General features: G+C 41.7%; 1 protein-coding gene across 1 annotated transcript in view; it reads left to right on the plus strand.

Annotated features, from left to right (window-relative positions):
* The window catches only part of LOC145396149 (iris-like), a 138,240-nt gene that overhangs the window by 22,617 nt on the left and 88,293 nt on the right, over positions 1–27,330 (plus strand). The window contains exon 2 of the mRNA XM_080269592.1: positions 2,890–3,069. Coding sequence (XP_080125718.1) covers positions 2,890–3,069 — 180 coding nt within the window. The remainder of the gene's footprint in view (positions 1–2,889; positions 3,070–27,330) is intronic.

The raw sequence follows: 27,330 nt of genomic DNA on the forward strand, positions 1-27,330 counted from the left end.
AACTGAAACAAAATTAACACCAAGGATATCCAATGACATACTAAACTTAGAGGAATATAATATATGGAGAAGAGATAGAAACTTAAAAAGAGGAGGAGGAATTATAATTTTAACTAAGAAAAATCTAAAAGTCAATGAAATAAAACTAGGTGTACCCCCACAAGTAGAACTGATTGCAGTAGAGATCAATAAATCTGAAGGGAGAGTAATTGTAGCCAATTTGTACATGCCACTCAGATCAAACACATGGGAAAGAGACGAATATGAGGGCCTGGCAGAGAATACAATTCAGAGTTTAAGAGCATTACTACATAAAATGGAAGAGAAATCGGAAATAATTATACTAACTGGAGATTTTAATACAAATATAAATTAGAATACTCTAGATATAATAAGCCAAGAAAGCTGTTGGGACCAAAGCTCCTGGATCTCGTGCAAGAGTTTTTCCTAATGCAACGTGTGAGGGAAACCACCAGAAAAAGAGGACTCGATGTACCTTCAATGCTAGATCTCATATTTACTAGACAAGAGAATATCACCCTCCACTCGGCAAAAGCGACCATGCAGTACTAAATTGCAACTTCAGGATAGCATATGACATAGTTAACAGCAATGAAAGTTACAAAAAGAGCCTAAACCATAAAAAGGGAAATTATCATGACCTAAAGAAGTACTTCTTAGAAGTTGATTGGGAAAATGAGCTTAGAGGACAAGATTTAAATGCTGTATATAAAAAATTCTGTGAATTTTATGAAATAGGAGTCCAGAAGTACATCCCACAACACAAAGAAGCAGATAAGAAAATACAGAAATGGTTCAATACAGAATGTAAAAAATCAAAAGAAAGAAGGGATTTGTTGTGGAATAGATACAGAAGACACAATAGTGAAAGGGCATATAATAATTACAAACAGGCAAGAAACGATTATACAAGAATAAGGAGGGAAGCCCCAAAACAGTTTGAGGAGGATATCATAAATAAAAGTAGTGATCAACCGAAGCTATTTTACAGCTACATCAGAAGCAAAACCAAAGCAAAAGATATAATACAATCCATTACAGACGAGGGAATCACCTATACACAAGAGAAAGATATTTGTGAAGCACTAAACAAGAATTTCCAATCCGTTTTAACAGAAGAAAAAAATTTTGAGAGGGACTATGTGGAACATGCATGCCCACGCATACTACCAGATATACAAATATCAGAAAAAGTAATACAGGAGGAGGTAAGTAAATTAGACAGAGGAAAAGCAAATGGTCCTGATGAAATTTCATGTTGGGTGCTACAAGAATGTGCAAAGGAGTTAAGTAAACCATTTTTTTAATTTTCAAGAAATCCTTGAGTCAAGGTAAACTACCTGATATGTGGAAGAAAGCAAATATTGTCCCCTTATTCAAGAAAGGTAATAGACAAAATCCACTCAACTACCGACCAGTATCACTGACCAGTGTTGTAAGCAAGGTATTAGAAAAGCTTATAAGAAAAGTTTGGGTAATATCATCTAGAAGAACACAATATGATAACAGAAAGACAGTTTGGTTTCAGAAAAGGAAAATCATGTGTTACTAATCTGTTGAGCTACTATGACAGAGTAACAGACACAATACAGGAAAGAGAAGGATGGGTGGACAGTATCTATTTAGATTTCAAGAAAGCATTTGACACAGTACCACACCAAAGACTTTTATGGAAACTGTACCATCAAGGAGGAATTCGAGGCAAACTGTATTGTTGGATGCAAGATTTTCCCATAAAAAGAGAAATGAGAACAGAACTAAAGGGAAACTACTCATCATGGAAAGAAGTGACTAGTGGAGTACCACAGGGCTCAGTGCTGGCACCAATCATGTTATTAGTGTATATAAATGATACAGACAGTAACACTGGAAATGAAAGCTATCAAAATATGTTTGCAGATGATGCAAAAATACAAAGGAGAATTACTAACACAGACTCTTGTAAAGAGCTACAAGAAGAATTAAATAAACTTCATGAATGGAGTAATACATGGCAAATAGATATCAATGTGGACAAGTGTCATGTAATCAAGTTTGGTAAAAGTGGAAAAAGACCTGATTGGGATTATAAGTTAGGAAATAAAACCCTACACACATCAGAAAGAGAGAAGGACCTAGGTGTGATTATCAATAACAGACTATCTTCGGCTGACCACATCAGTGAGAAGGTACGGAACATGTATACACTGCTTGCAAATATGAGAATAGCATTCACATACATAAATGAAGACATGCTCAGAAGGATAATAACATCATTCATCAGACCAACCCTGGAGTATGCATCAGCAGTCTGGTGTCCTCATCTCAAAAAACACATAGACAAGAACGTGTGTTCAAAGAGCTGCTACAAGATGGATACCAAGCTTTAGGGATCTAAGCTACGAGGAAAGACTAAATAAACTGAATCTACCAACACTACAGGAGAGAAGGAAAAGAGGTGACATGATAATGCTATATAAATGCATATCAGGGAAGGAGAAAATAGACATAAATGATTACTTAACATGTGGGGAAGCATCAGCAAGAGGACACTGCAAAAAACTGCATAAGAAGAGAGGAGATAAAGACGTGAGGAAATTTAGTTTCCCAAACAGAGCAATTGATCAGTGGAATGCACTACCGAATGAAATAGTGTGTGCCAAAACAATTCACAAATTTAAGGATATGTACGATAAATATGGTTTAAGACACGGGACAGTACGAGCTTGACTCATTCCTGTAAAGATACAATTTGGCAAGAACAATTAGGTAAGAGCACACATTTAATTAACTTAAAGCTGTCTTTCTACTTCAGAAGACGAAAGTTGCTATATCCAGTAAGATGGTGTGTTTCTCAGTCTTTGATGCTAACGTGTGTGTCCTTTGCAGCCCAATTATGAGTCCACAAATTTTGCCACACAGTCGGCATGTGAAGTTCGGGTTTACTGGGAGAACCGCGTCTTGGTTGTGCCTCCATTGCCCACGCTCTTCCCTGGCCTGGTTCTATGTTCCAAGCTTCTTCTGAATGGTTATCTGCTGCTGAGGGCTCGCCATTGTTTTCTGTCAGAGGTATTGGTTTCAAGACCATTTGATATGATGTATTTCATATATGTGGTTTTAAACAATTCCTTATGTCACCCTTGGCTCCGACGTGCTGCAGGGAGTTGGCCGTACAGAACTTGGCGGAGAAGGCGTTGCTCAGGCATGTAGAATTCGTGTCCAACCCCATCTAAGCTGTTTTTTTTAGTCATTGTGGTTTCTGTGCTGGTTGGCTTTGCCTGCTGGAGAATTTGCGAGTGAGGGACTTTATACTCTCAAGTGAGTCCTAGTATGCACCGGATGTGAAAAGACTCAAGATGTTTGATGTGACGGTGGTAAGTAGCCCAGGATTCAGCACAATATGAGAAGGTGGAGACGCATACGGCTGAAAATACTGATACTTTTGTCTCAATTCACAAGTTGGTACTTTCAAAAGCTCTGGATCTGCAATGCGCAAAAGAGACTGAGGCGTGGTTTATTCGTGCAAGGACTTCAGCATCAATGTTGTTTATCTGTGAGCACACATCCAAGGAAGGTAAAATTCTCCACCTGTTATATATTTTTGCTATTTATCTGAAATGCAAGAAGCTCTGCTGTTGTTTCTCTGAGACATTGTTCTTACATTTATTGGGAGCCCCATTGCATGGTATATGTTGGAAATTAAGGTGAGAGACTTGGAGCAGGTTAACTGGGGTAAACTCAAAGTCCGGCGTTAGTTTTCAGTTTACTTTGACTAAATTTAACACAGATGTGCCCTAGTTGGTAGCCTGCTTCTAAATGGCCCCTAAGCCGGCACTCTCGTCGTCGTAGCTTCCAAAAAATGCAGACACAGCAAATTCAAGGGAATGGCTAGACCTAGCTCAGGATATTTAGTCACGTACACTACTAGTATCCACGAATATTTATACAGGGTTATAGATTATCTACATTAAGAAATTGACATTACACAAGAGTAAGCTAGGTTTCCAGTTAATTGGAAATTATTAGCAACAACTAAGAATTCATTAGTAACAATTTTTCCCGAGGTAAGTAAAAAGCTGTGTCCCGACACAATGTGGAAATACACAAGCAAGGAGTTTGGTTACCACTGGGCTGAAGAAAGAACTGAGTAAAATCCTAAGAATGCGATAGACAAGCAATGTACCTGGGTTACTAATTATAGATTAATACAATGATGGATATTGTAAAATAAAGAAGGTATGATGCAATGTAAATAGTAAGTTTAAACAAGATAAGAGAATATAATATTTTTAATACAAACACATAGCCATGATAAAAATTCAGTAAAATATGGGTTATGTTTGGTATAAAAAAAAGTATGGATCCTTAGTAATAATATTGCTGCTTATAAAAATGATAATAATAAGCAATATGCAGGTATGAAAGACACAATGTAACGTTATCAAAAATGATGTGAAAATAACAGTAATATGTGTATTTGACTAAGTGACTAAAAGCGAATAAAGCGTCTCGGACCAGGACGGACCATACGTTGACGACTAAGGAGCGGACAAAGGACATTCTGAGGGTGGGGACATGGAATGTGAGAGGAGTGAATGATGATGTGAGAGAGAGAGAGAGAGAGAGAGAGAGAGAGAGAGAGAGAGAGAGAGAGAGAGATTGTGCCGGTGCTTGAGGATGCAAGAGTGGATGTATGCGGATTGACTGAAACTAAATTGTAGGGTAAAAGGGTGAGAGAATGGGAATACGGTTTAGGAATATGTGCGGGAGTTAATGAGATTGGGAGGGCAAGAAAGGGAGTATGTCTGATGATAAGCAAGAAGTGGAAGGAGAATATAAGAGAGTATGGAACAGTGGGTGCAAGGATTGTATGGGTGAGGATGAAAGTAGGTATACAAGCTTGAGCGATTGTATGTGCATATGCGCCGACAGAGGACCGAGTGGCAAGAGTGAAAGATGAGTTTTGGGCTAGTGTAGAAGCATGTATGGACAAGTCTGAGATAAGCGGGAGAGTATTTTTTATTGGAAACATGATTGGCAAAGTTGGAAATGTACGAGTGGATGGAGTGGTTGGTCAGTGGGGTGTGCCAGCTGAAGTAGATGGGAATGGTAGTGCTTTGGTGGACATCTGTGCTGGTAAGGGGTTGGGAATAGCCAACACCTCCTTTCAGCATAAGATGATGCACAGGTATACATGGAGAGTCATGAGGAGGATGGATGGTGAATTTGTTGAAAGAAAGGCAATGATAGATTACGTGTGTGTGTGGATGAGTGAATGAGAAGACAAGTTTGGATGCAAAAGTGTGGAGAGGGTGGAGGAATGGAATCTCGGACCATCACTTGGTGATGGCTAAGGTAAGGCTGCAAAGAAAATGGGTTAAGGGACGAAGTGGAAGGCAGGAGGAAACAGCTCCGGTGAGAAGAGTGGAGAAGTTGCAAGATAGTGAGAAAATGGCAGAGTATAAGAGCATAATGGAAGAAAGATTGGGAAGGTATGAGTTAGAGCAAATGGAAGGAGTGGAAGATGTATGCAAGATATTCACGGAAGAGATAGGCGCAGCGTTTGAGGTGGTTTGTGGAGTGAGGAGGAGATGCAGGGGAGTGCAAGGGACAGCATGGTGGAATGATGCGGTGAAACGAGCTGTGGAACTAAAGAAGAAGGCATATAGGGGAATTAGTAAGCGAGTGAAATGTGGGAATAATAGATTGACGGTGGAGAAGAGAGAGAAATTGAGGAGATGGAAGAAGCACTTTGAGGATTTGTTGACTGCAGAGAGTGACAGCAGTGCGAGTACAAGTGGTTGAGGAATGACTGGGAGAAGAACAGGTGAGAGGAGGGAGGAAGAGATCAGTAGGGCGGAAGTGGTGTAAGCAATGAAGATCAAGATGGGAAAGGGCCCAGGAATTGATGGAGTGTGTGGTGAAATGCTGAAGTATGGAGGTGAGTTTGTAGTGGAGTGGATATAGAAGTTGTGCAGATTGGCTTGGGACGAGGGAAGGGTTCCAGAGGACTGGAAATCACGTATAATTGTTCCTTTATACAAAGGAAAAGGGGAGAGAGAAGTATGTGGTAACCATAGGGGTATTTGCCTTCTTAGTGTGACTGGAAAAATATACTGTAGAATACTCATTGATAGGGTTAGGTATATAACAGAGAAGCTAGTTGGAGAAGAACAAGGGGGATTAAGGAAGGGAAAAGGGTCTGTAGATCAGATATTAATTTTGTTCTAAGATGTTCAATGGAACAGTATCCAGAGAAAGGAAAGAAAGTGTATGGTATGTTGCCTTCATAGACTTGGAAAAAGCTTATGACAGAATAGATAGGCAAGGTATGTGGAAGGTGTTAAGAATATATGGAGTGGAGTGGAAATTGTTGAGTGCTGTGATGAGCATGTACGAAAGGGCTAGGGCTACGGTGCGAGTGCATGGTGAGCTGAGTGAGTTCTTTGATCTCAATGTGGGACTGAAACAGGGATGTGTGATGTCTCCATGGCTGTTTAATATATACATGGATGGGGTTTTAAAGAAGATGCAAGGTAGGGCAGTGGATGTGGGGGTTGCTCTAATGAATGAGTGTGCGATGTGGAAGATTCCGGTGTTGCTGTTTGCTGATGATACAGTATTGTTGAGTGAAGATGAATGGGAGTTGCAAGGTTTGGTGAATGAATCTGGGACAGTGTGTAGGAGGAGGAAGCTGAAAGTTAATGTAAACAAGAGTAAAATTATGGTGTTTGGGAGGAATGAAGTCACAGAATGCACAGTGAGGTTGGATGGTGAGGATGTGGAGAATGTGAGTGCATTCAAGTACTTGGGTAGTGTGGTGAGTAATGATGGAACTTTGGGGGACGAAGTGCGTGAAAGGGTACAGCAGGGAAGAAAGGTTGTTCGTTCACTGAAATCAGTGATGAGAAGTAGGGAGGTCAGTATGGAAGTTAATAAGTCACTGCATGAGAGTATTGTGATCCTTACCCTGACGTATGGAAGCGAGGTATGGACCTTGCTTGAGGGGAACAAGTCAAGACTGAGTGCAGTGGAAATTAGTTACTTGAGAGGAGCATGTGGAGCGACATGAAGTGACAGGTTGACGAATGATGAAGTGAAGGAACGTTGTGGGGTAGATGTGGATGTCGCTGAGAAAATTAGGAGAAATACACTGAGGTGGTTTGGACATGTGGAGAGAATGGAGAATGAAAGACTGACTAAGAGGGTGTATGTAGGTGAGGTGGAGGGAGGGAGAGGGAGAGGTAGACTGAGGATGAGGTGGACGAATGGAGTTGAGAGGTGTGTGAGGGAGGTGGGAGTAAGCTGGGGGGAGGGGTGTCAAATGGTGGGTGACAGAGCGACTTGAAGGCGTTTTGTCTGCGGCCACCCTTTGCGGGATTAGGGCGTCGGGCGATAGATAGATAGACAGATAGATAAAGTGCAGAGACCTCAAAAACAGTGTCCTCAAAACGACATCATTACTCCAAAAGATTATATTATACATATGATTCTAATGCATAAGAGAATGACACACAATTATTGGTTACAATGGGACTTACTGGAGTTGCGATAGTAACGTCTAATAATCATTAAAGAATGTTCAAACTATTAGTCTGGTGTCTTCACGTTTTCACACAAGTTAGCTTGTATAAGTCATGTTGTTTTCTTTTATAAAAAACACTGTATAATATAGAAGAAATGAGTGTTGATACTTTCCGGATATACGATTTTCTTGTGTTATCATTATAGGATCTAGCATAATATCAATCACTTTAATTTAATAATTTTATCAATTACTTAACTTCATTTGACACCATTTTCTGTATATCAGAGAAAAATAATTTTAAAAGGAATGAACAAAGAAGGATCAGAGGAAAAGGTTAACAATAAATATGAAAAATCGAATATTGTGAAAGAATTGAAGCCCTGAATTAAATTAAACTGAATAATGATACTAACCACAATTATTTGAGGAAATGAAAGACAATTTATAGTGTAGGTGAAAAGGCGAGAGTGAAGGACGAGGTGTTCTCTGTGTGAAATGTTGATTTAGAATGATATAGGAAGGTAACAAAAAATAATAATTACAGAAGTATACACTGGGAGTAAGTTGACTGAAGAGTGCTTGATAAAACTCTTGACGGGGAAGGATGTGATCTGTGAATCATCTTTCACCAGACCGTGCAGCTGTGGGAAGGGTGGTGACGACGTAACAGTCGACAATGATGTGATAGAGAAAGGGAGGCGGGAATTTTGTACAGTTGATCAAGGTGGCGACGAAGATTTACGCCACCATCAAGGCAGGACACACACACACACACACACACACACACACACACCTTAGTTCCACACAGCCAAGGTCAGAAAGTAACAAGACTGGAACATCAGACACGCGCAGGCCAAAGAGAAAAGGCTGTTTACATTCACAGCGAGAGTGTAACTGGATGTGGTAGGAGCAGGGCAGATGGCGGATGTACGATGAAAGCAGGAACTGTGAAAAACGTGCTGCAGGAAAGGCAGGCCACACACAATGTTAGGGCAGGTTAGGTAGTGGGAATTATGCAGACAATCACCAGGGCAGGGACGAACAACCACAAGGCAGGTTTGCACGGTGCAGAGGGCAGGGCTGATGGAGAGTGATGGCCTTGATGGGGTGTCTTCAGTCCAAGATATGTTATCAATATGACTGGCTGTGTGGGATGTGGCGGTCGGTGACCATGACGTGATTTTCGCACAGCGGCAGGACAGGGTCTTACCGGAAATGCGCGGAACACAGTGGCAGGACAGGATCTCACCAGGAATGTGAGGGACAGGAGGCTGTGGGGCAGGTTTCTAGGTGGTGATTGTGAGTGATCATAGGGCAGTTTTCCACCAGTGTGGCAGACGATGACGGGTTTATTTTTCCCAGAGCAGGCTGGACAGGAGTAAAGTGTTGGATAGTTTAGCGCACTGCAGGTCACTGGCAGGTTAAAGGTAGGTAACCCGTGGACTAGGTAGTAAAGAAGTCTATGGTGGAGTGCACAAGACACGGTGTGGCATGACAGCTTCGCACAGTACTGGGCGTATTTTGGTGGCAATTATATGTAAGGTAATTGAAGACGTTCGTTTTCATGTTCTCTGCTGCCATCACTAATGAAGCAGGCTTAATGGGGTAAGCTCATACTCTGGCATTAGTTTTCAGTTTACTCTGACTAGATTTAACACAGATGTGCCCTGGTTGGTAACCTGCTTCAACTGACCCCTTAGCCGGTGCTGTCGTTGCCCCAGCTTCCAAAAAATGCAGACACAGCAAATTCAGGGGAGTGGCTGGACCTAGCTCAGCAAATTAAGTCACGTAAACTTCCAGTATCCATGCATAGTTATATAAGGTTATATATTATCTGCATTAACATAATAACATTTACATAAGAATAAGCAAGGTAGACAAATCATACAATGTCGAGTTAATAAGAAATAATTACCAGCAACTAAGAAATCATTAGGAACACAGTGTTGTAGGGCTTCTGGGGTATGTGCAAGGACACCACAATCATCAGCTACTGTAACTCTAGGAAATGAGCCATTTCAGTGTTTGATTGTGCTTGAAGACGTCTGAGATTAAGTAAGATACCATGTAGACGGAAAAGGATTTGTGTTCCATCATCAGGGTTCAGGGAGACTTAAAGGGTGGCTGCAGTAATACCCAGCTTTCTCCAGAGATCTAGCGTGTCTTGCAGCTGATATTCGCCCTGCTATTTCCTGCTGTGCGGCAGTCACAGCCCCTATTTTTTCCACTGTACTTGCTACGTTCGAAAGCAACTTTCTTCTGTGTATTTCTTCAACAGTGCCTTCACTTAATCCCAAAGGTGTTTCATTTTTCTTCTTGTATCAATGTTTGAATTTTTACTGCATCCCAGGGGAGTGCGATTGTCTATTCTTGATCAATGATTTGGGTTTTTCCAAGTTTTTCCCTTGTGCATTCTAGTCCCTGTGTTGTCATCTGTTTATTATTTCCCGTCACTTCCTACGCCACGGCAGTGTGTTTGGTGATTCATGGTTTTGATGTCCTTTTCAAATCAACTCATTCCTTGCTGCCTTGAGGGTCAACTCGAATTAGCTTACCCAAGTCCGTTTTCTTCATTTGTCTCGTGACTGTTTTCCAGTTAAGATATCCTGTATATGTCTGTCCAGCTCCATAGTTGGTTAGTGTTCCATCCATTATTATAATATACCTGTATACTTTGTGTGTCACTAACATGTAGAGTCAGTTAATAATAATGCTCTGTGAACAGCTGTTTGCGTAGAATCATATGCTTAAATAATTACACCTTTACTCTGTATCCCATACTCATTCGTTGTCAAATATTTAGTTAATTTTGTAGTGCAGACCAAAGTAGTCCTCATACACATACACGTTTTTGCATTGTGATTACTATGTATGATTGTGCCGGTGTTCTGGCACAAGCAAGGTCGCCGTTATATGTTTAGTTGGTAGTCCGACAGCGATGAGAAACATGGACAGGCCGAGCAGCCACTAAGCTGCTGATGCATGGTGACGTCTCGGAACTGCCTTGCCCCAAACTGCTGCATCTGTCCACCATCCAGAAAGCTTGCATCTGTGAGGGCTAAACTATTCTTTATAACTGTGGTCACATTATAATACCAATACAGTCACATGTTTATAGTGACAACAGAATGAGTTGAGTTGCGGACCCTAGAAGATACATTTCTGTTTTACGAGTTTGGCTCATACTTGTTTGGATGTTCTGGCATGAATACTCTTATTACTTTAACCTGGCCCAATTTTTTTCCTTTTCTAGCTTTTTTCACGTAGCTCAGTGGCAGAGAAAGACAGCACTACGACTCTACATCCTTTCTAAAGAACTTCTTCACAACGAGCATCATTTTCTAGTGTTAATCTGTTGTTACAGCTCAGCACTGAAGGTGGAAAATGGCCGTTTTAGGCCACGTTAGAGTAAAAAGCATATTAATCCAGACATTGGTACCCCGAGCGAGGATTTTTTTGTAGGCTGAACAGTACTATGAGGCAATTAAGAGGCTTTGTCCCTAGTAGTGTGCGTTGGTCGTAGGAGGCAAAGTAGGCATGTTCAAGGTCGCCGTTGTTGGCCATAGTCTAACTTGTGCGACTGGAATGCTAGTAAAATTTGGACTCATCGGTTGCCTGGAGAAAAAGTAATGAACTTCCAGAATAATCCCACAGTAATATCGGGTTCCAGTGTCCTCACGACACTATTGCTCACTGCATGAATGGCAACGATGTTCATGAAAGAATCGCTGTTAATATTTGTAGTGGTTGTTTGACAATTATTATGAACATGCACTTCAAATGTTCCTTTTTATAAAGAATGAAAATCAGTTTAATTTCACCTTAGGAAAACAAGTTAGCGCAGAAAGAGGATGGGTAGTCAGAATTTTGGGAGAATGTAAAAATCTCAAGAAGCAAGTGCCCAATCCGACAAAAACTGAGAAATTAGGTTCAGCATGAGAGAGAGAGAGAGAGAGAGAGAGAGAGAGAGAGAGAGAGAGGTGGAAAGATACGGCATACTCAGAGACTCAGAGTTTGGAGATCTTTTGATATCTCAGGGTAAAGTCTACTGGAGTGGGAATAAGTCTACCAGAATGGAGCTAAGTCTACCAGAGTGGAGCTAAGCCTACCATAATGGGATTTAGTCTACCGGAGTGGGGTTAAGTCTACCAGAGTGGGGTTCAGTCTACCAGAGTGGGGCTAAGTCTACCGGAATGGGTCTAAATCTACCGGAGTCGGGCTAAACCTACCGGAGCGCTTCCCCCGAAACTGTAGCCACCTGTTCAAACCATCCCTGAATTCAATGGAGAGACGAACACGAATTCCTTTTGGGTTACATTCCAATCCCTGATCCATGCCCGACATCAGTGAGTTAAGGGACAAAAGGACTATGAAATCAGACAGAGACGCACTACACTTCCCCATCTCATCTCCTTATCATATGTGTATTGATCACCATAGATGGCCCCTGACCTCTCATCCCAGTGCTTCTGTGTTCTGTTAGCCTGATGTGTTTTCCACAGATTTCCAGTCTTCTGAATCCCAGTAAAGTACATTTTACTCCACTTTCGAAGTCACCAGACGATTTTATTTAGCTGGCGAAGGATCCCTCACACTAAAAAGAAATATTAACTTATTTGTGCCCATGATCATTTAGAAAGACTGTAATTTGGCATTTTCATAAGATAATAAAGAAATGAAATCGTGGGTACAAGCATAATTACGATTTCCGCTACTTTGGGACGATAGGCAGAGGGAGGTACACTAAGCAACCTTCAAGAAAAATGCCTACACACTGGAACCTTGGACATTAATGGGTTGAACCTATACCTGAACCCTGGATATTAATGGGTCAGGACTCTGTATAAACCATGGGCATTAATGGGTTAAGATTCTATATAAACCTTGGGTATTAATGGGTCAAGACTCTCAGTAAACGCCGGGCATTAATGGGTGCAGATTATATATATAAACCCTGGTCATCAATGGATAAAGACTGTATAACCCTGGGCATTAATGGGTTAACATTATATAAACCCTGGAAATTAATGGGTAAATTGTCTGTATAAACCTTGGACATTAATGGGTGAAGAATCTCTTTAAAACCCTAGGCATTAATGGGTGAAGATTCTATATAAAACCCTAGGCATAAATGAATGAAGACTCCATATAAACCCTAGACATTAATGGGTTAATCCTATATTAACCCTGGGAATTAATATGTTAAGACTATATAAACCCTGGGTGTTATTAATGATTTATTAACCGAACATTTTACTATTTTTCAACCTTGCTTATTCTTATGTAAATGTTAATGTAGGTAATATATAATTATGTGTGGATGCTATCAGTGCTACATGTCTTTTTTCGGTGAGCTAGGTCTAGCCAATCCTCTGGATTTTGCTGAATTTCCATCTTTAAATGGCTGGGGCATGATGTGCGCCGGCTCTGGGCAGAATTCTAGCCAGGCCACCACCCAGGGCGCAATTACATTCCTTCTAGTCAGAATGAAGAAGGCAGATCTAACGACGGACTTTGGAATCTAGCCTTCACTTCTTATAGACTGTTACAGTGGTGGCTGCGACGTGGGTCAACGTCATAACGTCTCCTCCGGATATTTTCGCACAAATACCGCCAAGCAACGCACCTGATTCGGTTGTCTGCATCCGACGTCTGCCTCCAGCCTCTACCCTCGCTTTTTGATCACCTAACTTGTGGTCCTACATCCTGCGTGTTTTTGATGAGGTATTGTATTAGTAAAGGCCTGTCCTACCTTGCTTTGGAGATCTTCAACTGCACCAACCCCCACCTATACCACTACCCCGCCAAACCCCATACACCTACCCCGGTGAGTAGGCCCATACCAACTACCACGTCACCACACACTACCAAAACCTGCCAACTGCCACACCCTGCCTCGTGCAAACAGCATTGGTCTTCTCTACAACCTTGTCCTGCAATTAACCGCCTATACCCTGACAGTGACAGGCATACCTAACCCTGACTGTCCTGCCCTATCACTGCGTGTGGCCTGCCTCTCCGAGCCTCCAGTTGCCTATTACAACAGCTCCCGTAACTCCTGCTCTACACTGTGTGGCGCTGTTTTGTGTGTGTCCTGTGCCTTCACGGTGTAGTAAGCTGTCATTGCCAATACTCCAATCTGGCCTGTGGTGTGAGCAATATTAAGCCCGTTGCGTGAATAATATTACAATTATCACCGCCAACCGCCCACCCTGCCTCAATACACTAGGCTACGTTGGCAGTGTGAGTAGTGCTTATCCTCGGGGCCTTCACTTACTGTCTACTGTATGGAACTGAGAAGCTAGTATCCCGTCTCTATACAGGGATTAATTACCATCGTCGGTGAAACAGTAAGAAAATAATAAGAAAAAGTGTGACAGCCCACTGGTGAAAAATTCCCTCTCCTCACTCACCGTCCCTGCCTGGCAACCGTGGCCAGGCATTACGTCACCATTCCCTGCTGTGAAGTGCTACCCCAGTCACATACATCCCCGTCAAGACTGTGAAATCCTGCTGTCTCCAATCGACTTGCATCCAGTGTCTACTTTAGTAATTATTATTTTATGTTACCTTCCCACTTCACTCCAAAACAACATTTGCTCGAGTAAGCTCCTGTAGCCTCACTCTCACATTTCCACCTACTCTAGAAATAGTCTGTTATTGTCTCTAAAAATTGTACCTAATGTTACTATTAAATTTCATTTCATTCCGTGCTCCATTTCTTTCACAGTAGTAGATTGCATCACAGTATTAGCTTTCTCATTTCTCTTATTAACCTTCTCCTCTCATCCATCTTTATCTATTCTTTATAAAATCGCTATCTTTTTTTCGTACAGTGTTAATTTCATTTATTTATTTTTACTTATCATTTATTGATTCATTCTTACATTCATTCATTTAGTCATTAATTCGGTCTTTATTCATTTATTCATTCATCTATTCTTTTTTCATTCATTTTTTTTCATTCATCCATTCATATTTTATTCATTGTTTGAAACTGCCCGTTTTCTTTCATATCATATTCAGTGTTATGTAATGCATTTACATACATGTAACTATATAATTCCCTGCTCAGCCTTAGCCTTTCTGTTACGTATGTGCCTTATATCCACAGAGTTAAACTCTCCCCAACACGCCAGTCAAAAGATGATGATGGGGATGAGAGGTGAAAATATAACTATGCTTGTTGTGTAAAACCAGGCGCAGACACTTTTGCTACTATTACTATTTCTATTACTAATACTACTGTAACTTATAATACCATTTATAAAACCAATCATATTCTTAGTGTCACCTTCGGTCTATCAAAAATAACTTACTGCTTCCTCCTGATGTGCCCCCTCTTTTTCATTTTCTATCCTGCGCTCTTAAACCATCTCTTTTCACATTCACTTCTAACATAGTTATCCCTCATCTCTCTCATTGTCTATCCTGCATAATGAAACTGTCTCCTTCAACATTCTCACAATCTCAACCACTTATGCGAGCAAAGATGACAGGCACGACTATGTATTCCTCTACTCGTTCATCCACACCCATCAACAGTATTTCTGATGGTACTCGTTCTTACTCGCGACACATATTACGTGTACACCTGCTAGCAGTCGTCGCCTGTCCAGTGAGCGTTGCCGTTCGACAACTTGTCGGAGCAGGAAATCCTTCACTGTTTGCTGGAATTGTGGTATCTTTGTACATAGTCGGTCAAATTGTTATCGCAGACAGAGACAGTGCTGCAAAAACAGACAATCTCTTAGGTCATGGTCTGGCCATGGATATTATAGATACTATGACCGGCGGCGACGTTCCCTTTCGTGGTCTGGCCATGAACCATGTAAATATCACAAGCAAACCACTAGCCATACTGGTAGACAGCATTCAGAGGATGTGAAGCATGGCATTCAAAAACGCCCAACATAGCACTTACTGAACACAATGAATTGCCCCTGAGTACTGTTCATGTATTAGACAACTTAGGGGTAGTTGTGCATAGAAACCGCGGCAGGTGAATGTCCCACTTTTTATGAATTCAGGTTCTGTCTTCATCTTTGTACCTGAAGAGGTGTTAGAAAGAATTCAGTTTGACAGATCGAAACATGTTAGCTTCCTTGAGCCTCCGGATTGCAATCGATGTACAGTTCTATCTACCTGTCTATCTATCTATCCCGCACGGGGTGGACACAAACAGATCGCCTCCACGTCTACCTGTCCGCCGCCATTTCACTGCCCTGCTCCCAATTCACACCCCTCTCTCTCATATACCTCTCCACTCCATCCCTCCATCTCATCCTCGGCCTCCCCCCTCCCTCTCCCCCCCTCCACCTCACTCGCATACACTCTCCTCGTCATTCTCTCACCCTCCATCCTCTCCACATGGCCAAACCACCTCAGTGTGTTCCTCCTAACGCTTCCTATCACATCCACATCCACACCACAACGCTCCTTTATATCCTTATTTGTCAGCCTGTCTCTCCATGTGACTCCACAGGCTCCTCTTAAATAACTCATTTCCACTGCTCTCACTCTTGACTTGTGTCCTTCCAACAACGTTTAAGCTTCACTTCCATACGTTAGAGATGGTATCACAATACTGTCATGTAGTAACTTTTTCACTTCCATGCTCATTTCCCCGTTTCTTATCACTGCTTTCAAGAAACCAGCAACCTTTCTTCCTTGTTGTACCCTTTCATGCACTGCATCCTCCAAACCTCCATCTTTACTCATCACACTCCCTAAGTACTTAAACGTACTCACATTTTCCATCTCTTCACCATCCAACCTCACTGTACATTCACTGGCTTCACCTCTCTCAAAGACCATCACTTTACTCTTCCCTACATTCACCTTTAGATTCCGTTTCTTACACACTCTTCAAAACTCCTCCACCAAGCCTTGCAGCTCCCCTTCGTCTTCACTTAACAACACAGTATCATCTGCAAACAACAGTACAGGGAGTTTCCAAACACTAACCTCTCTCACTATGGCCACTCCAACATCCACTGCCCTACCTTGTTTCTCTTTTATTATCCCATCCATGTACAGATTGAACAGCCATGGAGACATGACACATCCCTGTTTCAACCCAACCTTCAAAGAGAAAAATTCACTCAGTTCACCATCCACACTCACTGCAGCCTTAGCACCATCATACATACTCTTCACAGCATTCAACAACTTCCCATCTGCTCCATATATTCTCAGTACTTTCCACAATCCTTGTCTATCCACCCTGTCATATGCTTTCTCCAAATCCATGAAGGCCGCATACAACTTCTTTCCTTTCTCTGGAAACTTTTCCGCTAAACATCTAAGAATGAGTATCTAATCTACCCAAGCTCTTCCCTTCCTAAAGCCTCCGTGTTCTTCTCCAACTAATTCCTTTGTTATTTCCCTAACTCTGCCAATAAGTATCCAACCATACACTTTTCCTATTACAATAAGAAGACAAATGCCCCTATGATTACCACACACTTCTTTTTCCCCTTTTCCTTTATGCAAGGGAATAATTATACTTGACTTCCAATCCTCCGGGGCTCTACCTTCCTCCCAGGCCAATCTGCAGTTGATGGATCATATTTAGACATCAAAGGCAAAACTCAACTTCCGAATTTCCCTACATAATTGGTAGATCCATTCACTGCTAATTTTTATGTAATGCCCTGGATTAGCTGCTCTGATGATGTCTTAATAGGTGTCCAAACCATGGCAGACTAATATACGGTAATTTATCACTCTGTTACGGCCACATGGGGGCGTTACTATTCAATGTTATTTTCTGCCAGGTGTCGCTGATCCAGTTTCACATTCACGAGTTGATACAATTACCGTCTCTCCTACCAATTCTTCATCCTCTGGCCTGTCTGATTCCTTTACTGACTTACACGATCCCATTGCTGATTAACTGTACTCATACATGCTCACCCTATCTGGAATAGATCATCCTAGTGTGCCAGCCTGTGGCATTGAAGCGTTTCAGGACTCGTCATTACCTACCTCATTGCCATCAGAATACCTCATGCTGTCCTCAACAACCAACCGAGCGGTGGTAAAACAGTGTAAGGTTTTACCCCCCAATGTATATAGTAAGGTTGCTCTGTAGATTGTTGAGTCCCATAACAGTGTCAATGCTATTTCTGTCGTGTTAAGGGCTTAGGTTACGAGTCTGCAATGTGCTCGGTGTCACACGACGACTTATGCTATTTGTACCTAGCCACCACTACTAATGCCCCACTTAAGCTGGATACTAGGACACAGATTGGTAATTTTCTGGTTTACCCAGTGTCCGTACATGTATGCCAAGATTTCCCACCCTTTGTTGCAGAGATGTGCTCAGTTCATTCTCCTGTCAATATTACCCCAACTAATCTTGAGTTTCATATAAAACGGGGTGAATATCCTGAGTGCAGAAGTCAGTTGCTTCAACTATTGTGAGACTACCATAGAGCAGTAGCCCTGCTTGGTGAGAACATGAGAAAAACTAGTCTTATTAAATATACAATTACATTGGAACCTGATGCACAGCCTGTGTATGTCCCTGCCTATTGCTTACCTCACAGTCAGTGTCAACAGGCTGATCGTCTTATCCAGGAAATGTTGGAATCCAAACACTCTGACAGTTCGGTTATTCCTCATTCCAAAGAAAGGTGGTGCGTTACAGCCAGTCATAGACTACTGCCGTGTCAGTGCCTTGACTGTTCAGGATAGGTTCCCAATTCCGGTGCTCACTGATATATTGGAATCACTGGGAGAAAATAATTGTGTTTTCCTCGTTGGATTTATTGAGTGGCTACTGGCAAATTAAAATGGAGGAATCGTCTCGCCGAATCACCGCCATCAGCACCCCGTCTGGTCATTACCAGTTTTGTAGACTTCATTTTGGTTTGAAAAATGCCCCGTCGGTGTTCATGCGATTAATTGATACAGTCTTGGTCGACATGATAGGTCACTCAGTCTTTGCTTATCTTGATGATGTCATTATCGCTAGTCGCTCCGTCCCAGAACACTTAGAGAAATTGGCAGAGATATTCACTAAACTCAAACAAGCTGGACTTGATATCAAGTCGTCAAAGTGTCATTTCTAACGTAAGAAACTGAAGTTCCTAGGAAATGTCGCCCATGCCTGAACATTAATGCATCAAGTCAATATAAACCCTGGGAATTTATGGATAAATACTCTGTATGAACCCTAGCCATTAATGGGTGAAGACTCTATTATAAACTCCGGGAATTAACAGATAAAGACTCCATAAAACCCTGGGAATTAATGGGTTAGGACTTTATAAACCCTGGGTATTAATGGGTAAAGGCTCTAAATAAACCCTGAGCATTAATGGGTTATTACTGTCTGAACCCTGGCTACTAATGGATGAAGACTCTATAGAAATCCTGGGCATTAATGAGTAAAGACGCTATTTAAATTATGGGCATTAATGGGCGAAGACTATATAAACTCTGGGTATTAGTGAGCGAAGGTAATATAAACCCTGGGCATTAAAGGGTGAGAACTCTATATAAACCCTGGGCACTAATGAGTTACGACTATATAATGATCAGTGTCGATATTCTTTGCTTCCATGTACCCCAGAACTCGCAAGTTGTGGCTTGAAATAAAATAATAAAGACGTTCTCGTGCTGAATGGGTTAAAGTTTAATGTATAAATGACTTACGGCCTCCTTGCGTGGAAAGAAAGGTCTCATCCACACCAAGAGCTTGCTGGCGCGGTCGACAGTTTTGTATCACAGTAGTAGTAGTAGTAGTAGTAGCAGTAGTTGTAGAGATGATGGTGGTAGCACCATTAATAGTAGTAGTGGTGGTGGTGGTGGTGGTTCATAATAGTACTAGTATTAGTAGTAGTAGTAGTAACAGTAACAAGGATAGAGGTGGTGGTGGTTCTTAGTAGTTGTAGCAGCAGCAGCAGCAGCAGCAGTAGTAGTAGTAGTGGTGGTCGTTTCACTCTTGTGTCTGTTCACCCAGCACCACGGCTGGGAACCTGGAATATAGGCGTAATACTGATTCCTACGGGTCGTGTTCTAAGGGAAGGTTGGGTCCTGGCAAAGACATGATTATTTTGATGACGCTCGTGCTACTGAAATGTATAAATTGTAAACATTGCCATTATTATTATTATTATTATTATTATTATTATTCCTCCACCTCCTACTCCTTCTTCTTCCATAAGAACAGCACAAAACAACAACAACAACAATAACTACTACTACTACTGCTGCTACCACTACTACTTCTAATACTACTACTATATAACTACTACTACTACTGCTACTACCGTACTACTACCGCTGCTGCTGCTGCTGCTGCTGCCGCCGCCGCCGCCGTCACAGCCGCTGCTGCTGCTGCTAATATTATTATTATTATTACTATTATTATTATTATTATTATTATTATTATCTCTGTCCTCTTCTTGTGCAAACCAATTTCGTTATAATTTTCACCTGACTTCTTGAGGTTCTGATTGGTATTGCTTTAACTGTAAATACAGTTATTCTGTATTGTTTCTATGAAAGATCTCAGAGACGAAATCATTTCCCCTTGTATGATCGCGACAACTCGAGGCAATGTAATTCAGCTGGGAGTGAGTCAAATGAACCTGAGAGTGTTAGTTCTGTAGTTCATTCACTTTAACCTGGCCCAAATGTTCATCCTTCTATTGCCTATTTCACGTAGCTCTGTCGGAAAAAGCACTGTGGCTCTGTATACTTTCTGTTGCACTTCTTCCTGATTAGCATGATATTCAGTGTTAATCTGTTGTTATGCCTCACCATTCAAGGTGAAGGGATGGCAGTTTCAGGCCAAGTGAAGACAGAAATGAATCGTTAATCCTTTCTTAATCAGGACACTCCAGCTAACAGAGTTATATATACTGAGAGCTGAGAAAATTGGAGTTACTACTACAACTACTACTACTTAACCACTTCTACCATTACATTTACTGTTACCACCACCACTCCTACTCTTGGTACTATTATTGGTGCTGCTACTACTACTACTACTACTACTACTCTCCTAAGGTGAAAAAAAAAAATCGCGTGTCAATGGGCAGGCTTTAAAAAATACATGAATTAATAAATCAAAACATTCTCGTGCAGAACAGCTGCGGGTCAATGAAAGGTGTACTGTACAGTTGACTTACGGCCTCCTCGCGTGTGAATATATGAGTAGAAGACTTATCACCCCCTGCAGTTCCATGACGTCCTGCCAACATTCCTCTGCCAACATTTTGTCCAGCCTTCCGTATTTCTCATTCGTACCCAAACAACAGGGAGTGTCCTTCCTGCCCGTGGTCTTTTATTGCGTGTTTCATATTGCTGTCAAATAAAAAGTAGTTTATGTGACACCTTCCACTGCCACAACCGACAAAGAAGTGTTGCCATACTTTTGCCCATGTCTGTATACCTGCTCCAATAGGTAACTTCAGCATGAGTGTTTGCTGCTGGGGAGGGACGCCTTTATGTGGAGGCGATGATATAACTGGATTGTGGAGCTGTCCAGTATTACAAATGCCCCGTAGATCCCTCCTTGTCACCACCAAAAGGAGGATAGTGGGCTGCAGAAGGAGGACATCTTAAGCCTGTAGTCCACTGGGTTCAAGTTTCAGATGATCCTATGAGCTACAACTACTATACTCTTTTTTTAAACTCTCTAACTCGGTCTAAAATTATCATCTGCCTCCAGTACTAAGTTACGATAAGGAATTAACACAAGAATAAAGCTCTAGTCACCTACTCGTATCCCCGGTGCCGTAATGAATTACGATAAGAAGAGTAATTGCTATGAAAAGGATGTAGAGCCATTGTATTGTACTACTGTACATACCTTCGATCTATGAGAAGTAGGTTACAAAAATACGAAAATCTGAGTCAGGATGTAAAAGCTATGCAGTCCAATAACATTCAAACTGCCAAAGAAGTGATAACCCGATTCCCAGTACCTTTCACTTTTCGCTCAGAAAGTGGTATCTGGCAACTGTCACGACCTAGTTATGTCTCCTATATTGTACACCGGACCCCTCCACTGCCGCCCTTCGCTCCACCTTGGGGCGCAGACTCATGAGAATTATCTCTCCCTCTGCCACTGTTGCAGACATTGTTGCCCTCACCCTCACCTCGTCCCTGCTTGACATAGTCACCACCTATCCACCACCTCGCTAGCCTCTCCCTCCTCAACAAACACCGCTCCACTATAACGGGCTGTATTTACATGTATCAGTTTTAAACTTCAAAGGTGGATAATTCCACTCCACCTACCAGCAACTCATTTTGAGACTCCTAAGCCAACCTGAATTACTCTGGCGGGCCCTTAGTTGGCCCGGTCCTCCCAATTGAGGAAAATCTCAACAACAACAACAACAACAGCACACCGGAAAAAGTAGTATTTAAGTAAACAACTCCAAAAAGCAATATACGTATTTTTACCGTGTATGCCTCGCATTACGGAAGAGGAAACCTTAATATACTGGAGTTGATGCTTAACCGTACGAAAGAATGTGAAACACACAACCTATCGCTTCACGGTGTCAGGGTTACAATGCGGAGAAACTCTAGTAATAGTTATCTTACATTGACTATCAACAATACCGAAGGATAAATGCCCCATAAAATAAAACCCACAGGCAGTGGCGTACCTGAGGGGGAGGCGGGGGGCGGCTGTTTGAAACTGCCCCCCGGGCCCCCAATTGAGGGGGGCCCCAAAAAGCCTTAGAAGTTTACAAGCTTTTTTATTAATATTTAAAACTATATATATTTATCATCCCGACAATCCCGGCTGAGATATTAGATAAGTTTTGAGAATGAGGGGGGCTAGGTTCTTTCCGGGGCCCCCCTCCAGGAGGGAGGGCCCCGCAAAGAACCTAGCCCCCGGGCCCCAAAATCTCTAGGTACGCCACTGCCCACAGGCAATGGCAATGTCGAAATCACGAATGCCATCAAATCAGAAAAATATCTGTATGTTTACTGCCAGACGCCTCAATATCGCAAGGGCGACAACAAACAAATCGCCTCCATGCCACCCTGTCCCCCTCTATTTTAATGCCTTGCTCCCAGCTCACAACATCCTCTCTCATATACCTCTCCACTCCATCCCTCCAACTCATCCTTGGCCTCCCCCTCCCTCTCCTTCCCTCCACCACATTCATACACACTCCTCGTCAGTCTCTCACTCTCCACATGGTCGAAGCGCCTTAGTGTCTTTCTCCTAATGCTTCCTATCACATCCACATCCACACCCACAACACAACGCTCCTTCACATCCTCATTTGTCACTCTGTCTCTCCATGTGACTATGTGACTCCACATGCTCCTCTCAAATAATTCAGTTCCACTGCTCTCACTCTTGGCTTTTGTCCCCCCAAGAAGGTCCAAGCTTCACTTCCATACGTTACAGTTGGTATCACCAATATTGTCATATAGTAACTTTTTCACTTCCATGCTCACTTCCCTGTTTCTTGTCACTGCTTTTAAGGAACCAGCAACCTTTCTTCCTTGTTGTACCCTTTCAAGCACTTCACCCTCCAAACTTCCATCCTTACTCATCACACTACCCAAGTACTTAAATGCACTCACATTTTCCATCTCCTCACCATCCAACCTCGCTGTACATTCACTGACTTCACTTCTCTCAACGACCATAACTTTACTCTTCCCTATATTCACCTTTAGATTCCTTTTCTTACCCACTCTCCCAGACTTATACACCAAGCCTTGCAGCTCCCCTTCGTCTTCACTTAACAACACAGTATCATCTTCAAGCAACAGTACAGGGAGTTTCCAGACACTGCCCTCTTTCATTAGGACCACTGCAGCATCCACTGCCCTACCTTGTATCTCTTTTATAACCCCCATCCATATGCAGATTGAACAACCATGGAAACATGACACATCCCTGTTTCAAGTAGAAAAATTCAATCAGTTCACTGTCCAGATGGACTGCAGCCTTAGCACCCTCATACATACTCTTCACAGCATTCAACAACTTCCCATCCACTCCATATATTCTTAATACTTTCCACAGTGCTTGTCTATCCACCCTGTCATATGGTTTCTCCAAATCCATGAAGGCCGCATACAACTTCTTTCCGTTCTCTAGAAACTCTTCCACTAAAGATCTAAGAATGAATACGTGATCTACACAGCGTCTTCACTTCTTCTCCAACTAATTCCTCTGTTATTTCAATAACCCTGTCAATAAGTATCCTGCCATATACTCTTCCTATTACACTAAGAAGACAAATGCCTCTACGATTACCACATACTTTTTTTCCCCCTTTCCTTGTAGAAGGGAATAATTATACCTGACTTCCAATCCTCCGGGACTCTGCCTTCCTCCCAGGCCAATCTGCACATCTTCCACATCCATTCTGCTAATATCTCTCCCCCATGGTTCAGGATTTCTCCACACCCTCCATCAATTCCTGGGGCTTTCCCCAATTTAACTTCATAAATAAACATAAAAAATATTATTATCCACACTTGATTCTGCATGCGGGATGATGTTTACGCGAGAAAACCCGTGAGCGCTGTAAGCAAGATGGATCGTCTACACGAAAATACAGACGGTCAATGCACGCAGATTAATTATTGCTCTTTATTTAGCAAATATTTCAGCAAGGCATATCCTGGTAGCTTAACATCAACAAGAGGACAGTAAACGGATACATAAGTGGTACAGAGCGAGGTAGAACAAAATTTGCCAAATGGAGCCCTTCGTAGCACAACACAAGACCAAGACAGACAAATTATTGCATGTGCTCAAGAACATCCCGTAACCACCAGTGTTGCTATAAAGAAGCAAATTATTCTGCCGGTATATAGTGAAGATAGTGAAACCAGTGCAATTATCTGGGGAATATTAGTCAGTTTTATTCACAAGATGAAAATCCAACATGTAATAAAATATGTAGGGTAGCTTTATGAAAGAACTAAAGAGAGAGAGGATGATAGTCAAAAACAAGAGTGTGACAATGAAGAGAACTAAAGATGAAAAGGATTGTATAAAAAAAAAAAGGGGGGGGGGATCGTGAAGGCCAAAACACATCCACTTACATGCATGGCATTGGCATGATACTGACTGACTGACGTAAGGCAGGGTGCCACTTTTGTAGAAACCATTTCCCACAGATTTGCATTTTTTTTTTTTTTTTGCCATAGAATCCCAGATATCAAAAAAGCCCATGAAAATTTTCATATTAAAAAAAAAAAATTGTTTTCCAACAGTTACACAAAAAATTTCTTCTCACAAAAGAAATAATGCAGTTAGTTTACGATCATATGAAAACCAAATAACATTACTTGTATTCCTTAAAAAATTAAAGCATAAAGGATTTTCTCTTGATTTAGCTTATTTTTGACATTACATTAAATATAAACAAATTAGGAAAATTAATGGAATGGCATATACAATACATTTTACAATTTAAAAACCACAGTTAAATCATTATGTCTTAAGAGCAATAATGTTATTTTCCTCTTTCGCTTCCCCACAACCTTTTGCACTGAATTTCTGAGCATATCATCATCAGGTCAAACTCTACACATCACTGAGAGAAATGAGGCAGTCCATATCTAATTTGTAATAATGCCTCAAGCAGTCTAACAGAGATAATTTCTCAGTTTAGAAGGAACAACATTCATCTGAGAAAACATTCTTTCGACCGAGGCATTAGAAAATGAAAGTGATAGTAATGCCAACACAAGACCAGAAACATTTGGGAACATTTTTTGCCCTGCATAGTTTTTCTTTTCATTAACCTCTGTCCCAAAATTGATTACATTACCCAGGCAACTTTGGGGCCATTGCCAAAGTCCAGTAGTGCTCCATTCATTTTCCAGATCATGTAGATCCTTAACCCGTCACGTCCCGAGGTTTTCCGCACCTCCGACATCCCCCAGTCCCGAGGTATTTTCGAAATTTTTTTTTTTTGGCTAAAACCTTCGCTTTTGGTGAGAAACCGACAAGTCATAGAGAAATCGCTCACCTGAGGTTTAAAATACCCAATCCAGGTAGGAGTTCCTCCTTACCTGACTGGGTTTTCTAACATGCTGGCACCAAAGAAAACGAGTTCTATGGGAGGGTAACTATTTTATCCACTCATAAACGGTATTTATTTATTTACTTGGTACGAATGTATATGTAGTATGAGAGTATATTGGATACGTCGACGGGACGAGACGGGTTAAAAGTTGATATACCTTGCAGCAATAGGGATAATATATATATATTTTTTTTCTGGGCTATGGCATTGGACTGAGGAAAACTTTTCAGCATTGGAAGGATGCCTACATTATCTGATAAATACAACTGAACTTGTTTATGAGTTCAGTTACAAAAATCCTGCACCTCTCCTAAACACAGTTGATTTGAGCTTCGTTTAAAAAACAAGCAGCTGCATAAGTGAACTCATAACCAAAGCTCATTGCTTCACAAGGCAGAACATGATCCAGGCGGCAGCCAGTGGTGCAGCTGGGGCCTGAGTAGAGGTACGGGTGTACGAGACTAAAACATGTACCATAAGGATCAAATTTTCCACAAGAAAGGGAAGCTCCAATTCAGACCTGACTCATTTAACACCATCTGATTAATCATTTCCACAATATTGCCCAAATTCTCCTTTTTGGGTGGAATTAACAGTTTCTAGCAAACTTTGTAGATTCCATAGAATTTCCCACAAACTTCACGAAATCCCATGACAATTCCCACAGATTAAATGCGAAATTTGCTCCCCCACAAAGTCCCACATCAGGCTATTTGTCCCATAGATTTCTGGGAAATTCCCACAAAGTGGCAACACTGACGTAATCCCTGGCGTGCAGTGTTGCCGAAGGATAATTATAGAAATAAGCCAGATTGGTCTCAACAATAGTAAAAATCCGCCAGAATGAGGGAAACTATGGAAAAAAAATGCCAGACAGGACTTTAAAATATCGTCAGATACACAGAAAATGTTTAAATTTTTATCAGCTGGATTGCTTTAAATCATCATCAACATCATCATCATCATCATCATCATCCGGACCTCCTTTCCCGCCCAAGGGCAGGGTGAGGAGTAGTAACGTCCAGACAGCCCAAACTTGACCAAATCAAATAAGCCACACTTCCATTCACTCATCATTCAAGTCCCCGGAATCCTGGCTCTAACGGATACGCTAAAAACATTCACCACATTCTGCAGCATCACACAAACGTATGCGACTGAGAAAATCCGGATGCTGTCATGCTCACAAGGGGTGCGAAAATCCCTGATCATGCACTTCTCTTCACAACATTCATCCAGCCAGCTCGATCTCTTGTCAGTTCCCTAGCCTTACAGACTTCCAAACCTCTCTTCCTCACACATTCATCCACCATATCTCTCCACCTTCTCCTTGGCCTACCTCGCCTCCTTCCTCCTTCAAATTCGCTGAGGTATACCTTTTTCACCACTCTACTGTTATCCATTCTTTCCACATGACCATATCATCTCAGGACACTCTCTTCGATTCTGGTGTCCACCGACTTCCTCACTCCACACCTTTCACGAATCACATTATTTCGTATCCTATCCACCCTCTGTACTCCACATACATTCCTCAGCAGTCCCATCTCCACTGCTCTTACTCTTGACTTTTCATTTTCATGCCACACCATAGTCTCACACCCATATGTTAAAGTTGGCACCAAAAACTCCCTCATGTAAGCCTCGTGCAGCTGCAACACTTGATCAAGCCTCTGTTTCTTATCAAGGCCTTCATTGCACCAGCTAATTTTCTTCCTTGTGTCACTCTACTTTCAACTTCTTTTGCACGTTTTCCTCTCT

Source organism: Coenobita brevimanus, chromosome 35, assembly GCF_032717465.1.
Source record: "Coenobita brevimanus isolate Jiangsu-jjx chromosome 35, ASM3271746v2, whole genome shotgun sequence".
Classification (NCBI taxonomy): Eukaryota; Metazoa; Arthropoda; class Malacostraca; order Decapoda; family Coenobitidae; genus Coenobita; species Coenobita brevimanus.